Raw genomic sequence first — 12,799 nt, 5'->3', positions numbered from 1 at the left:
AAAGATAAAGTTAGTGAACTGCTTATAGATTTGACTGTAAAATTATTGATAGGTCGCAGACCACTTAAATAATTTCACCATTTAGATGCTTTCTTTACCACGATACTTATTAGCTCGCTGTTTTTCAAGAAGTTTCTTGCCGTGTGGGGAAGTGCACATGTATGTAAATAACTGCATTCCATTTGAGTCCGTAGACGTATCACGGCACTGCACTGAACAGATATTTGAATGTTGTGCAGGGGAAGTTGTGTTTAGTGAAACTAAACTTCTAATTGTTGTTGTTTATAGGTACCCTAACTCTGACTTCAGAGCATTTCTGATCAAGCTAGAGAGGGTTATGGATTTACTTTATAGGAAGTGCCAGAAAGTAGTAATATGTGGTGACTTCAATATTAATTTTGTGTTTGATTGTGCAAGAAGAAGTATGTACGTAGATCTCCTAAATTTATATGATCTCATGCAGACTGTATTTTTTCCAGTTAGGGTGCAGGGGATCAGTAGCACATCCGAAGACAATATTTTTAATCATTCTTCATTGCTGGATGGGCATTCTGTTAGAAAAAGGGTGAATGGCCTTTAGACCACGACGCACAAATTTTGACACTAAAAGGCTTCGTAGTCAAACAAATGTCACATATAATTACAAACTATGTAGGAAAGTTAATCCAACGGCAAAAGTGTTTTTTTAAATCTCGTAAAACAACAAGAATGTTTATAGTGCTGGTAACATAGATGACAAATATAATGCTTTCATTAACAAGTTTCTCATGCTCTTTGAAATTTGATTTCCATTATAACGTTCTAAAGTGGGTAATAGCAGTAAAAGGCATGACAGAGGCATAGAAAAACAATTAAAATCGTTCAAAAGAGGAAAGGCCGCTGGACCTGATGGGATACCAGTTCGATTTTAAGCAGAGTACGGGAAGGAACTTTCCCCTCTTCTTGCAGCGATGTACCGTAGGTCTCTAGAAGAGCGTAGCGTTCCAAAAGATTGGAAAAGGGCACAGGTCATCCACGATTTCAAGAAGAAACGTCGAACAGATGTGCAGAACTGTAGATCTATATCTCTAAGTCGATCAGTTGTAGAATTTTGGAACACGTATTATGTTCGAGTATAATAACTTTTCTGGAGACTATAAATCTACTCTGTAGGAACCAGCATGAGTTTCGAAAAAGACGATCATGTGAAACCCAGCTCGCGCTATTCGCCCACGAGACTCAGAGGGCCATAGACACGGGTTCCTAGGTAGATGCCGTGTTTCTTGACTTCCGCAAGGCGTTTGATACAGTTCCCCACAGTCGTTTAATGAACGAAGTAAGAGCATATGGATTACCAGACCAATTGTGTGATTGGATTGAAGAGTTCCTAGATAACAGAACGGAGCATGTCGTTCTCAATGGAGAGAAATCTTGCGAAGTAAGAATGATTTCAGGTGTGCCGCAGGGGAGTGTCATAGGACGGATGCTATTCACAATATATATAAATGACCTTGTGGATAACATCGGAAATTCACTGAGGATTTTTGCGGATGATGCTGTAGTATATCGAGAGGTTGTAACAATGGAAAATTGTATTGAAATGCAGGAGGATCTGCAACGTATTGACGCATGGTGCAGGGAATGGCAATTGAATCTCAATGTAGACAAGTGTAATGTGCTGCGAATTCATAGAATTTTTACAATTTACAATTTAATGGCCATATAAAATTAATCGTCGGTAAAGCAGATGCCAGACTGAGATTCATTGGAAGAATCCTAAGGAAATGCAGTCCGAAAACAGAGAAAGTAGGTTACAGTTCACGTGTTCGTCCACTGCTTGAATACTGCTCACCGGTGTGGGATCCGTACCAGTTAGGGTTGATAGAAGAGATAGAGAAGATCCAATGGAGAGCAGCGCGCTTCGTTACAGGATCATTTAGTAATCGCGAAAGCATTACGGAGATGATAGATAAACTCCAGTGGAAGACTCTGCAGGAGAGACGCTCAGTAGCTCGGTACGGGCTTTTGTTAAAGTTTCGAGAACATACCTTCACCGGGGAGTCAAGCAGTATATTGCTCCCTCCTACGTATATCTCGCGAAGAGACCACGAGGATAAAATCAGAGAGATTAGAGCCCACACATAGGCATACCCACAATCTTTCTTTCCACGAACAATACGAGACTGGAATAGAAGGGAGAACCGCTAGAGATACTGAAGGTACCCTCCGCCACACACCGTCAGGTGGCTTGCGGAATATGGATGTAGATGTGTATGTAGAAAAGGCATCCTGAGAGGCTGAATAGTTTGATAAAGATATCATATAGAACAAAGCGGGAACTATATGAAAATGTTAGAAGTAGTCAGAATCAAATTACATTAGCCCATTATAAACAGTATTGTAAGGTGATTAAAATGTTATTAGGAACGCAAATAGAATAGCTAATTCACATGATAAAATTAAAACCAGTTGTGAAGGAAGTGTCTGGTCAGCAGCATAGGGTCGACGATATAAAGTCAGTTCATAGCGAAAATATTTCTGTTACTGATAAATCAGATATATGTGCAGTATTTAACAATAATTTTCTGAGCAGTGCTGGTGAATTAAATAAAAATTTTGTTTCTACAGGGAATCATATAACTCTCTTGGCAAATTCCTTTCCGGTATTGGTGTCTGAAATACTCCTCTGAGATATAGACAAGGGGGAGATTGAATCAATAAGTAAATCACTGAAGACTAAGGACTCTCATGGATATGATGGATTGCCTGGCACACTATTAAAGTACCGTGCTGCACATGTTAGCCCTGTACTTAGCCATATTGGTAATTTTTCCTTTAGGAATGGACAGTTTCCCGAACGATTAAAGTACTCAGTAGTAAAAACGCTTTATAAAGAAGGAGCGAGGGATAACGTACACAATTTTAGACCTATTTCTATGCCATCAGTGTTTGCTAAAGTTATTCGAAAGGCTATACATGTAAGGGTAATAATTCATCATTTTGTATCACACGATTTGCTATGCAATGTACGGTTTGGCTGTTTAGAAGTCATTTAACAACTGAAAATGATGTATTCTCTTTTGTCTGTGGGATAGTGGATGGGTTAAACAATAGCCTTGGACTCACTGTCATCGATCATCCGCCAGTCAGTTCCGACTTGGTCCATCCGATTTTCATCTGTTTCCATAACTTAAAGAACACCATCGAGGACTTCACTTTGATAGTGATGAAGGACCAGCAGAGGTGAGGTTTTGACTCCGTCACTAATATGAAACATTCTACAGTGGCGGCATCAACAAACTGGGCTCTCGTTGGGACAAACCTATTCATCACCACTGTGACTATGTTGGGAAATAAGCATGCAGACAACGAAAATATAACTATTGAATGTTAATAACGTTTGTGTCATTTAAAAAACTGTAAGAGTTTTCACATAAAAAGCTCGGAGGCGTCACTCTTAAGGACGCCCTGGTAAAAAGCAGACTAACAGGTGGCGAAGAGGGCGTTTCTAGGCAAAAGAAGTCTGCTACAATCCGTTCATCATAAGAATAAACCTGATGTAAACATTACGCGTATATTCTACCGCGTTTGCTTGAGTCTCATTGGATTTCGTTTCACGTGGAGCGGAAGTCGAGCTGTGACCAGTACAGTCAAGTACAATCATAAGGATACGTTTTATGCTGCGTTACTTCCAGATAAATTCAGCGATAATATGGGACAACAGCTTTACCGGCGCATTAAACTTGGACAGAACTGGCCAGCCAGCGGTCCAACTAGCCTGCAATGATGTGAGCAGATGCAGTTCAAACATAAAAAGACACGAACAAAGAAATGAAATAGCTGTGAATGTCATTTAATTTTTAAAGAGAATGAAATAATATTCGGAGAATCTCCAGCAATACCGCGCGCTTATTAGGTGACCAGACGGAAAGCATGAAATGCACTCGTTCTCACCTTACATAGTATTCTAATTACAAACAATAGTGATGAAAATTTCTAACTTAAACATAGAGTAATTTTTCTGAGCGAGTTGTTTGTAATACAGACGCATACTGCAGGGATTTCATCGTACTGTTGAATACTGAAGCCACTGAAGGTATTAATTACAGTCAGTCGTCTGGTAATCTCTTAGCTCCTTCCTGATCCGAAGCCGAGACATACATTTCAGTTCTGGAAGTGTCAACTGCTTCGTTGATAACGAGCCTGCCGGCCGCGGTGGCCGAGCGGTTCTAGGCGCTTCAGTCGGGAACCGCGCGACTGCTACGGTCGCAGGTTTGAATCCTGCCTCGGGCATGGATGTGTGTGATGTCCTTAGGTTAGTTAGGTTTAAGTAGCTCTAAGTCCAGGGGACTGATGACCTCACATGTTAAGTCCCATAGTGCACAGAGCCAGTTGAACCATTTGGTAACGAGCCTATCAATAACAGAATCCATGAAGCCGATAGGTGCCGTATGTTCTATTCTTCTTTTATGACAAGCAGTTCTATATCCCGTCAGCGTTCGGCAGTGATGTGTGGTTCTTCATTTTTGTCTTAAAAATTAAATCGTTATGGTTTATTAATTTAAGCAACTTTTATGAACAGTCTTTCATTAAACACCCGAGTTAAGAATTTGTATTTGAAATGAAAACAGGAGTTTCGCGTCTAATATGTAATTAGAAACAAGAAGACGTGCATTACTCACAAAAAATGATGATGAGTATTATAATTACGAGATGTAGGTATTTCAAATTGAACGAGGTAAAAAATGATACGGGGGAGCTTTGAACCATTAACTGTATTTGGTTAACTTGCCGTTACGCTACCGACTGCGCTGCACATTCGACATCGATTAATAAATCAACTGTATTACATACAGTCACCGGAAAATTTGAAAGCCGATTATGTCCGTAAATTTATGGAAAACATTAATAAGAGCCTATTTCTCGGAACTTATTAACAGTGTTCCACGCGCGTGTTTCACTACGAAACAGAAAGCAGCTTCAGCCATTTTTGTTCTGTGCATTAACAGCGTGACAATCAGAGCACAAAGATGCAGAGGCTGTGACTGTACACGATTTTTGAAATAAAAACTACGTAGCTAAAGCATCATTAAGAAAAACGTTGATGTCTGTTAAAACATTTGAATGTCTTAAAGATCCATTTAACGTAACTTAGTAATACTATATCTAATACATAAGTAGGACTTACTGCCAAGAGAGGAACAACACCAGTCTACGTGTGCTACGGCTTCTGACCAATCATCGCGTTTGTGTTTGTTTACATCAGGTTTATTCTTATGATGAACGGATTACAGTATCAAACGTACACATGAATCTGAGGAAAAACTTTTTGAGAATGTACATTTGGAGCACAGATTTTGTGCAGAAGTGAGCCACTGTCTGTGGGAATTCCGTAACAGAAGAGAATCGATGCGTATGTGATGTGGAGCTATGAAAGGATGTTAATGGCTCTGGTGTAGTGATAAGACAGTCACGAGGTTTTTCCACAGAATCGCCGAGGAGAGGAACAAGTGGACAACATTGACAACAACAAAGTACAGGATGATAGGACATGTGTTAAGACATCAATGAATTACTCTCATAGTACTGCAGGGAGCTGTACAGGGTTAAAACACAGGAGGAGTCAGCGATTTGAGTATCTACAGCAAATAATTGAGAATGTTGGGTTGCAAGTGCTACTCTGAGATGTAGAGAGTGGCAAAGGAGAGAGATTCGTGTCGGAATAATCATAACACGTCCGACGAAAAGAAAAAGCGAATTTCGTATCGTCACTGAAGTTGGAATACGAGAGGGCAAAATCGGAATGTGTCATTGACGATCTGCAAGTAGAAAATAAGAAAAAGGAATGTATTGTGACGATGTATTTCATGCATTTTCATTCTACAGACACAATATTTCAAACATCCATTGTTCATAACATGTTTAAGGTTTTTCTGGTAGTCGGCATGAAGACTGGCCACTGCCTCTCCTGATCACATTTAGACGACTTCCTCTGATGCAGCTGGGTTCTGCGCTGATGCTGGCGGCTAGCTGTCGTACTGGTTGTAGAGTTTCTCCCAGAAGGCCATCCGCTCCTCAAACGGCCGCCTGGCTATGCACAGCCCATTACTGGTGATGTGCAGGTAGGACTGGTCCTTCTCTGTGAAAGGCGCCCACGACACCTCCACCTCTGGGTCAGAAAGTTGGCTGCACATGGAAAGGGAAAGGTTACTCACAACCAAACAATCACAGGTTCACTTACTTAATTAACTTGGCCAAATTAGGCCCATAGGGCTAAACATCTGTCCAGCCATTGTCTAAATTGTATATTACATACATTACCTTAAGCATGTTATAAGTTACATCAAATGTAGAATACAGCATTTGGAAAGTGCTTAAGGTGCAGGAAAAATACATAATTTACATTCTTTTATGATAACTACAGCAATAAATATAAACTGTGGGAAGGTGGATATAAACTATGAACATTAGCAGCAATGGACATGAGAAAAAAAGGTAGAAGAGGGAGAGAGCGAGGAATGTGATGAAACACAATCAACGAAGCCAAGGGAAAAGTATGTGGCGTGAGGCACACAAAAAAGGAAAGAGGAAAAGGAATAACAAAGAAAAGGTAGGAGCATTGGCCATAATGTTTGACGGACAACTGTCACCATCATCAAACGCTGAAGGCAATGCCTTGTTTACATATCTCTCTTTTCTGTGCCCTGGCAGTTTTACTGCTTGCTTGTAGTTGTAACAGTTCACTTCATTCATAACGCTTTGTAACACTCATTTTATTGCCCTATATCTTCGTTTTTCTCCCAGGATTTTTCTTCCAAAACTGTTATGTCTATATGTATAATTAACTTTTACATCTGATATCAGTTTAATCAATGTTCATTCTTTAATTACTTTTGGAATTTTCTTTTCTCATTGCATCTGCTTTCAGTCTAGGATGCTTTTGTGCTCTTCTTCAAATCCACATCCGTATTGCTGCTATTTTTCTTCTTTTCTTCTTTCACAAGAGCCCACGCCTCACAAGCATAGTTCAAAAAACTCTAAAAAAAATTCATAATGACTCTCTTTCTTGTTTCTTTACAAGGTGTTTGTCAGTTAATAAATTGCTCTTATTTCTGATCGCTCGTTTAATTATTTAAGTTCTCTTAATATTCATTGCTCTTCCACAACCCAAGCAGCAAAATTAAAATATGTGCAAGACATAACTGAAAACGTTGGGTATTAGTGCTACTCGGAGATCTAGACTTTGACACATGAGGGAAGTTGTTGCAGCGGGCAGCATTAAAAAAGTGGAAGGAAGGAAAATGAAACAACAAAGTTAAGACAAACGGAAAAGACAATACGTTGTGCATGCAGTGATAACCAACATGAGCATTGTATTTGGCGGACCAATTGCACGTGTGCCTCACCCGTGCAGCTTCTACTGCTTCTGGTACTCACCCTGTTTTTGCAAAGTTGGTCCAGAGGCGCGACAGCTGGTCCGTCAGTTTCGCTTCGAAGGAGCCGGGCTCTGGAGCGCCGCCTAAATTTTCCATACAAACGGTGTAGCTGTAGCCCCCTCCGTGCACAGCACCTGAAACAAACGAGAACACCAATTCTTCGAGACACGAACACAGTTCAACGCCAGGGACCACAAGTTCTCGTAGTGAAAGAAGTAACATTCTCTCACATGTTGTGTAAATTGTATTGGATAGCTATCGATAGATGGGAATTAAGACTGGGAGAGGTGGAACTACATCCATCTTTCCCTCATTCTTCGCTGCCCAGCTAAGCACCCGACTACAGTCTGGCCATATCGTGTGCAACAACCTGCAACGTGACGAGGACACGATCCATCACTACACCGCGGCAGTGGTGGTGGTGGTGGTGGTGGGACGGTGGTTTTGTGGGGAGGGAAGAGGCAAACGGGATGGGCCTCGATATTTGGAGACCCACCCAGGACTAGGCCACTTACAATCAAATCCCAGACAAGACCAAAATATAAATAAATTTCCATAAATAACATGCAGTCTGCAGTTCAAGCCCTCACACTTTTTTTTAATTGATCAGTCCTCTGACTGGGTTGATATAACCATCAAGAATTCCACTCCTGTGCCAACCTTTTCATCTCAGAGTAGCACTTACACCCTGTGTCGTAAATCATTTGTTACATGTATTTTCATTTCTGTCCTCTTCCACAGCTTTCACTTTCCACAGCGCCTTCTAGTACAATGTAATTCGTGATGACTGGGTGTTGTGTGATGTCCTTAGGTTAGTTACGTTTGAGTAGTTCTAAGTTCTGGGGGACTGATGATCATAGATGTTGAGTCCCATAGTGCTCAGAGGCATTTGAACCATTTTTACCATGTAATTTATCTCTTTATGTCTTAACACATGTCCTGTCATCTTGCCCCTTCTTTATGCCAGAGTTTTCCAAACGTCCGTTTCCTCCTACATTTTGTCGAAAGCTTCCTTATCCCTTATTTTTATAAATTCACCCAATTTTTAACATTCTTCTGTAGCATCAACATCTCAAATTCTTCGATTCTACTCTATTGCTGTCTTCCTACACTTTATGAGTCACTACTATGCAATGCTGTGCTCCAAACGTACATTCTCAGAAACTTCTCCTTCAAATTAAGACCTACGTTTGGTACGATTAGACTTCTCTGGACCAGGAATTCCCACTTTGCCTATGCTAATCTGATTTCTATGTCTTCTTTGCTTCCACATATAAACAACTTCAAAGAAATTACACCGCCGGTATTTCAAGAACAATGGCTCTGGACAGTAGCGTAGTGGGCTATAATTATCCGTAAGACGTCAACAAAATCACACGTTCGTGACCGTGAGTTAGGACTGCTCATTTGATCTAATAACGTCTGTCTGTGATATTCAATACACAAGGCGTGCATAAACGATGAAATCCTGCTGGCCAACTAACATATACACTGAAGAGCCAAACGAACTGGTACAGCTGCCTAATATCGTGTAGGGCTCTTGCAAGCGCGCAGACGTGCCGCAACACGACGTGACATGGACTCTACTAATGTCTAAAATACTGCTGGAGGGAACTGACACCATGAATCCTCCAGGGTTGTCCATAAATCCGTAAGAGAATGAGGGGGTGTAGATCTCTTCTGACCAGCACGTTGGAACGCGACTCAGATATTCTCAATTGTTCATGTCTGGGGAGTTTGCTGGTCAGAGGAATTGTTTAAACACAGAAGACTGTTCCTGGCGCCCCTCTGTAGCTATTCTGCACGCATGGAGTGTCGCACTGTCCCGCTGGAATTGCCCAAGTCCGTCGGAATGCCCAATGAATGGATGCAAGTGACCAGACACAATACTTACGTACCTGTCACCTGTCAGAGTCGTATCTAGGCGAATCAAGGATCCAATATCACTCCAACTGCACACGCCGCACACCATTAGAGAGCCTCCACTAGCTTGAACAGTCCCCTGATGACAGGCGGGGTCCATGGATTTATGAGATTGCCCCATACCTGTACACGTTCTAACGATTCTCTTTTGTCGTCGTTGGTCCCGTCCTTGTAGGATCTTTTTCCGGATGGAGCAATGTAGGAGATTTGATGTATTACCAGATTCCTGATATTTACGGTACATTCGTGAGATGGTCGTACGGGAAACTCTCCACTTCATCCCTACCTTTGAGATGATGTGTCCCATTGCTCGTGCGCTGACTATAACACCACGTTCAAACTCGCTTAAATCATGATAACCTGCCATTATAGCAGCAGTAACCGCTCTAAAAATTGCGCCAGTCTCTTGTTGTCTTATATAGGCGTTGCCGAACGCAGCGTTGTATTCTTCCTGTATATATATGTCTGAATTTGAATATGCTTACTTATACCAGTCTCTTTGGCACTTCAGAGCATATTATAGCTAGATGGAAAGTTCATTAAAGATAGTAATAGGTTTTACAGAGGTTAATAGTTTTATGAAATTATCAGTGTAATAAAAATGAAGTGTTGTTAACACATAGACAACTTTATGTAGTTTTAATCTAGCTACTTAAAATGAAATATTTAGAGCAAAACTCTTTATTTCCTCAACGTCTGTTAAATTAATATAATCTATTTGACAACATCATTTACCAAATTTAGGCTTTATTAAATACTGAAAGGAAATTCACATGCTATACTAGAAAGAAGCGTTATGAAAACATGATTGATTCTTGTCTATAAAGATACGAATTCGTAAATTTAGGAAAAATGAAAACTCTTGAAAAGAAACAGGTTTGTTGTTGTATGAAAACAGTGATAATATAAATGGCTATAAAATTTCAAAAGTCAAATGTAAAAGTTGCTCAACTGGAGAGGAGTCAGTATGAGAAAGTCTTGGAGACGCCAACACTGGTACGACACATGGTCAGGAGGACTATAGAGACAGTAGAGACAAAAGGACGTTCATTATCACCCATCCGGCATGTGTGAAGTAGACGCCAGTTGGTGAATGCAATGTTTTTCAAGCAAGGAATTTATAATTTTCTCTAATATTTAAAAATAATATAATCAAAGCAAACATTTGTTTCAAAAGCGAAATCAACAAAAAGAAGTAGCTGCAGAGTATACTTTAGCAACAAACATGGTTCCTCTGGAGTGAACAATTCATATAAGTAAATGATAATTTTACTTTTCTCATATGAACTTTCATCTAATATATAAAATTATCCTTTTTAGTGAGTAAAGCTTCACTCAAGTTAACGTTTTATTTGAGCCAAAAGTGAAATGGAAAGTTAGATCATGCGCTATGTACACTACAATATTAACAGTAAACAATAAGCTTACGTCAAAGGAGACATGACATAATGGAAGAATGTGCGCTGTGGACCTAATACAGCCTAATAAAATAAATACATAAGTAATTTGCTATAACAGTCAGTGATTAGCCCTCACATTATATTGCCAGTGTTTTAACATTTCTTCGTCTACACAAAAGGACGAAGTTAATATCAGTTACACGTGTTATAATCAAACTGGAAGAGATTTTGCACGCAGTAAGTGATCCCTTCCAGAGATAGTACACAAAGTACAGTACCGTCAAATATCTTCCCCGCACTGCGTAACAGATCTCCTATGGGCCCCTGGGAAATTCGGTCGTTCCTATAGTGGCAGACAAAGAAGTAGGCTGGAGCCTTCGACTTCAGGTTGTGGAGTTTGGCCACACGAACCGCGTGGTACGTGAACATTAAGTCGCCCAAGAGCTGAAATGAGAAAGCAAGACAAAGATAGAATTAGAAAATATTAAGAGATGGTAGCAAGAGACTCACAGAATCATTGTACAACATAGACACACCAGCTCAACAAGTACATATGTGATGTTAGGATACCGTGATCGATAATCCTATCCAGCGAGCTATCTAGCAACAGGTGTCAGCTGGTCACCCTTAGCTTCTACACCTTCCTATAGTCTCCCGCCTTTTGGGGTATCGCATTGAAGTGCAAGTTAGTACCGAGTGCGTGAATGCAGTGCTGGAGTAGATCCAGTCGACTGAACACGTAATGAAAGAGTCGCCAGTTAGAAATATATGAAGTTGAATAATAAAGTGTTTAATAGCGCACTGAGGCAAATATTTCGTTGGAACAAGAATGCTGAATCGTCCGTGGCATTTTGGGGTAATGACTTTTAGAATTTTTCGGTATTATCATAGGAATGAGTGAGAATGAGTGTGACATGGTGTGACATGATTAGGCGTGTTTTCTCTTGTTTGAAAATTGAATGAACTTTCTTAAGGGATATCATCTCTTATTTCAGGAGATCTTTACTTGCTTTTTGGTTACTTTCTGGTAAATGACAACTATCAAGTCAAGCACAATTAGGCTGTAGATGGTTATTTATGCGATTGTGGCTGAATTAAGTATCTCTACCTGATAGTTTACATGTGGGGTGCAATGCCACAACACAATTTTCGGATTTAAGACTCACGGAAAGGAACCGTACTGAACTACGCAAAGCAACAATGGAGTACAAACTGTTCGTGTAAACAGGTACGGAACGTGCAGTGCAGTGATTTATCACCAACAGCATAATAGAACAACAGTTGGTCTCTTCGCCTATTTAAACGCAAGGTGCTACATTTACCTTCGTCCAGGTCCCATTAGCAGTTACCCAGCCACTGGAATTCGCTGTCTTCTAACCAAATCATCTAAGACGTTGCGCAGTAAAGTGATAGATACTGCAAAACACTGATCTAAGCACCAAGTTTTCAATGGTTCCTATCCCGCACAAGAATCATTGACTGACTAATGAAGTGTTCCGTTGGATCCCTAGGGAAGCTTGCCTCTACCTAATCCACGGCTCCATTCCCTTATGTGACGGTATCTTCATCCCTGTATAACTGCATAATCTTACTTGACAGCACGTGTTTACACAGTTTATTCGACCCATGGAACTTAGAACGTTTCATCGTTTTTCTTTTATTAACGTACACATATGTGATGTCACCTCCACCTTATACATCTAGACTCATATTAAAGCTCCCTAGCTTCTGTTGCAAATTCCGAATACTTCCCGAATATTTCGCTTTCTTCTAAGTGTATCTATACATCACCGTAACATGACATCTGGGTGTTGGCAACTAATTGTGGTTTTTTCCATGCAGTATTCCCCGATACAGCTTAGAACTGTGTTCTAGTTGCCTGTGAGTTGCTATTTCCAACATTAAAAAGCATACTTGTTGACAGATGATTCTGAACTGTAGCACAGGTCAGTTTTTTCGTAGGATGTGTTAAGACGGTGTTAGAGTTGACCTGTCTAGGTGTAACTTGTCTCAATATAGAATGTGGATACTTCACTTTAACAAAGAACAGCTACATCCTTT

At 40.3% G+C, this 12,799-nt stretch overlaps 1 protein-coding gene across 1 annotated transcript in view; it reads right to left on the bottom strand.

Moving 5' to 3' along the window:
• Window positions 1–5,825: 5,825 nt before the first annotated feature.
• LOC124717012 (esterase FE4-like) overlaps window positions 5,826–12,799 on the bottom strand; it is a 107,007-nt gene continuing 100,033 nt past the window's right edge. Inside the window, exons 8-10 of the mRNA XM_047243654.1 lie at window positions 11,017–11,182; window positions 7,417–7,549; window positions 5,826–6,165 (exon numbers count right to left, since the gene is read on the bottom strand). Of these exons, the coding sequence (XP_047099610.1) occupies window positions 6,006–6,165; window positions 7,417–7,549; window positions 11,017–11,182 (459 nt within the window). The 3' untranslated portion in view covers window positions 5,826–6,005. The remainder of the gene's footprint in view (window positions 6,166–7,416; window positions 7,550–11,016; window positions 11,183–12,799) is intronic.

The sequence above is a fragment of the Schistocerca piceifrons genome, chromosome 9 (genome assembly GCF_021461385.2).
Source record: "Schistocerca piceifrons isolate TAMUIC-IGC-003096 chromosome 9, iqSchPice1.1, whole genome shotgun sequence".
Taxonomy (NCBI): Eukaryota; Metazoa; Arthropoda; class Insecta; order Orthoptera; family Acrididae; genus Schistocerca; species Schistocerca piceifrons.
The sequence above is the reverse complement of the archived record's forward strand: the minus strand, read 5'-3'. Positions and strand labels throughout refer to the sequence as shown.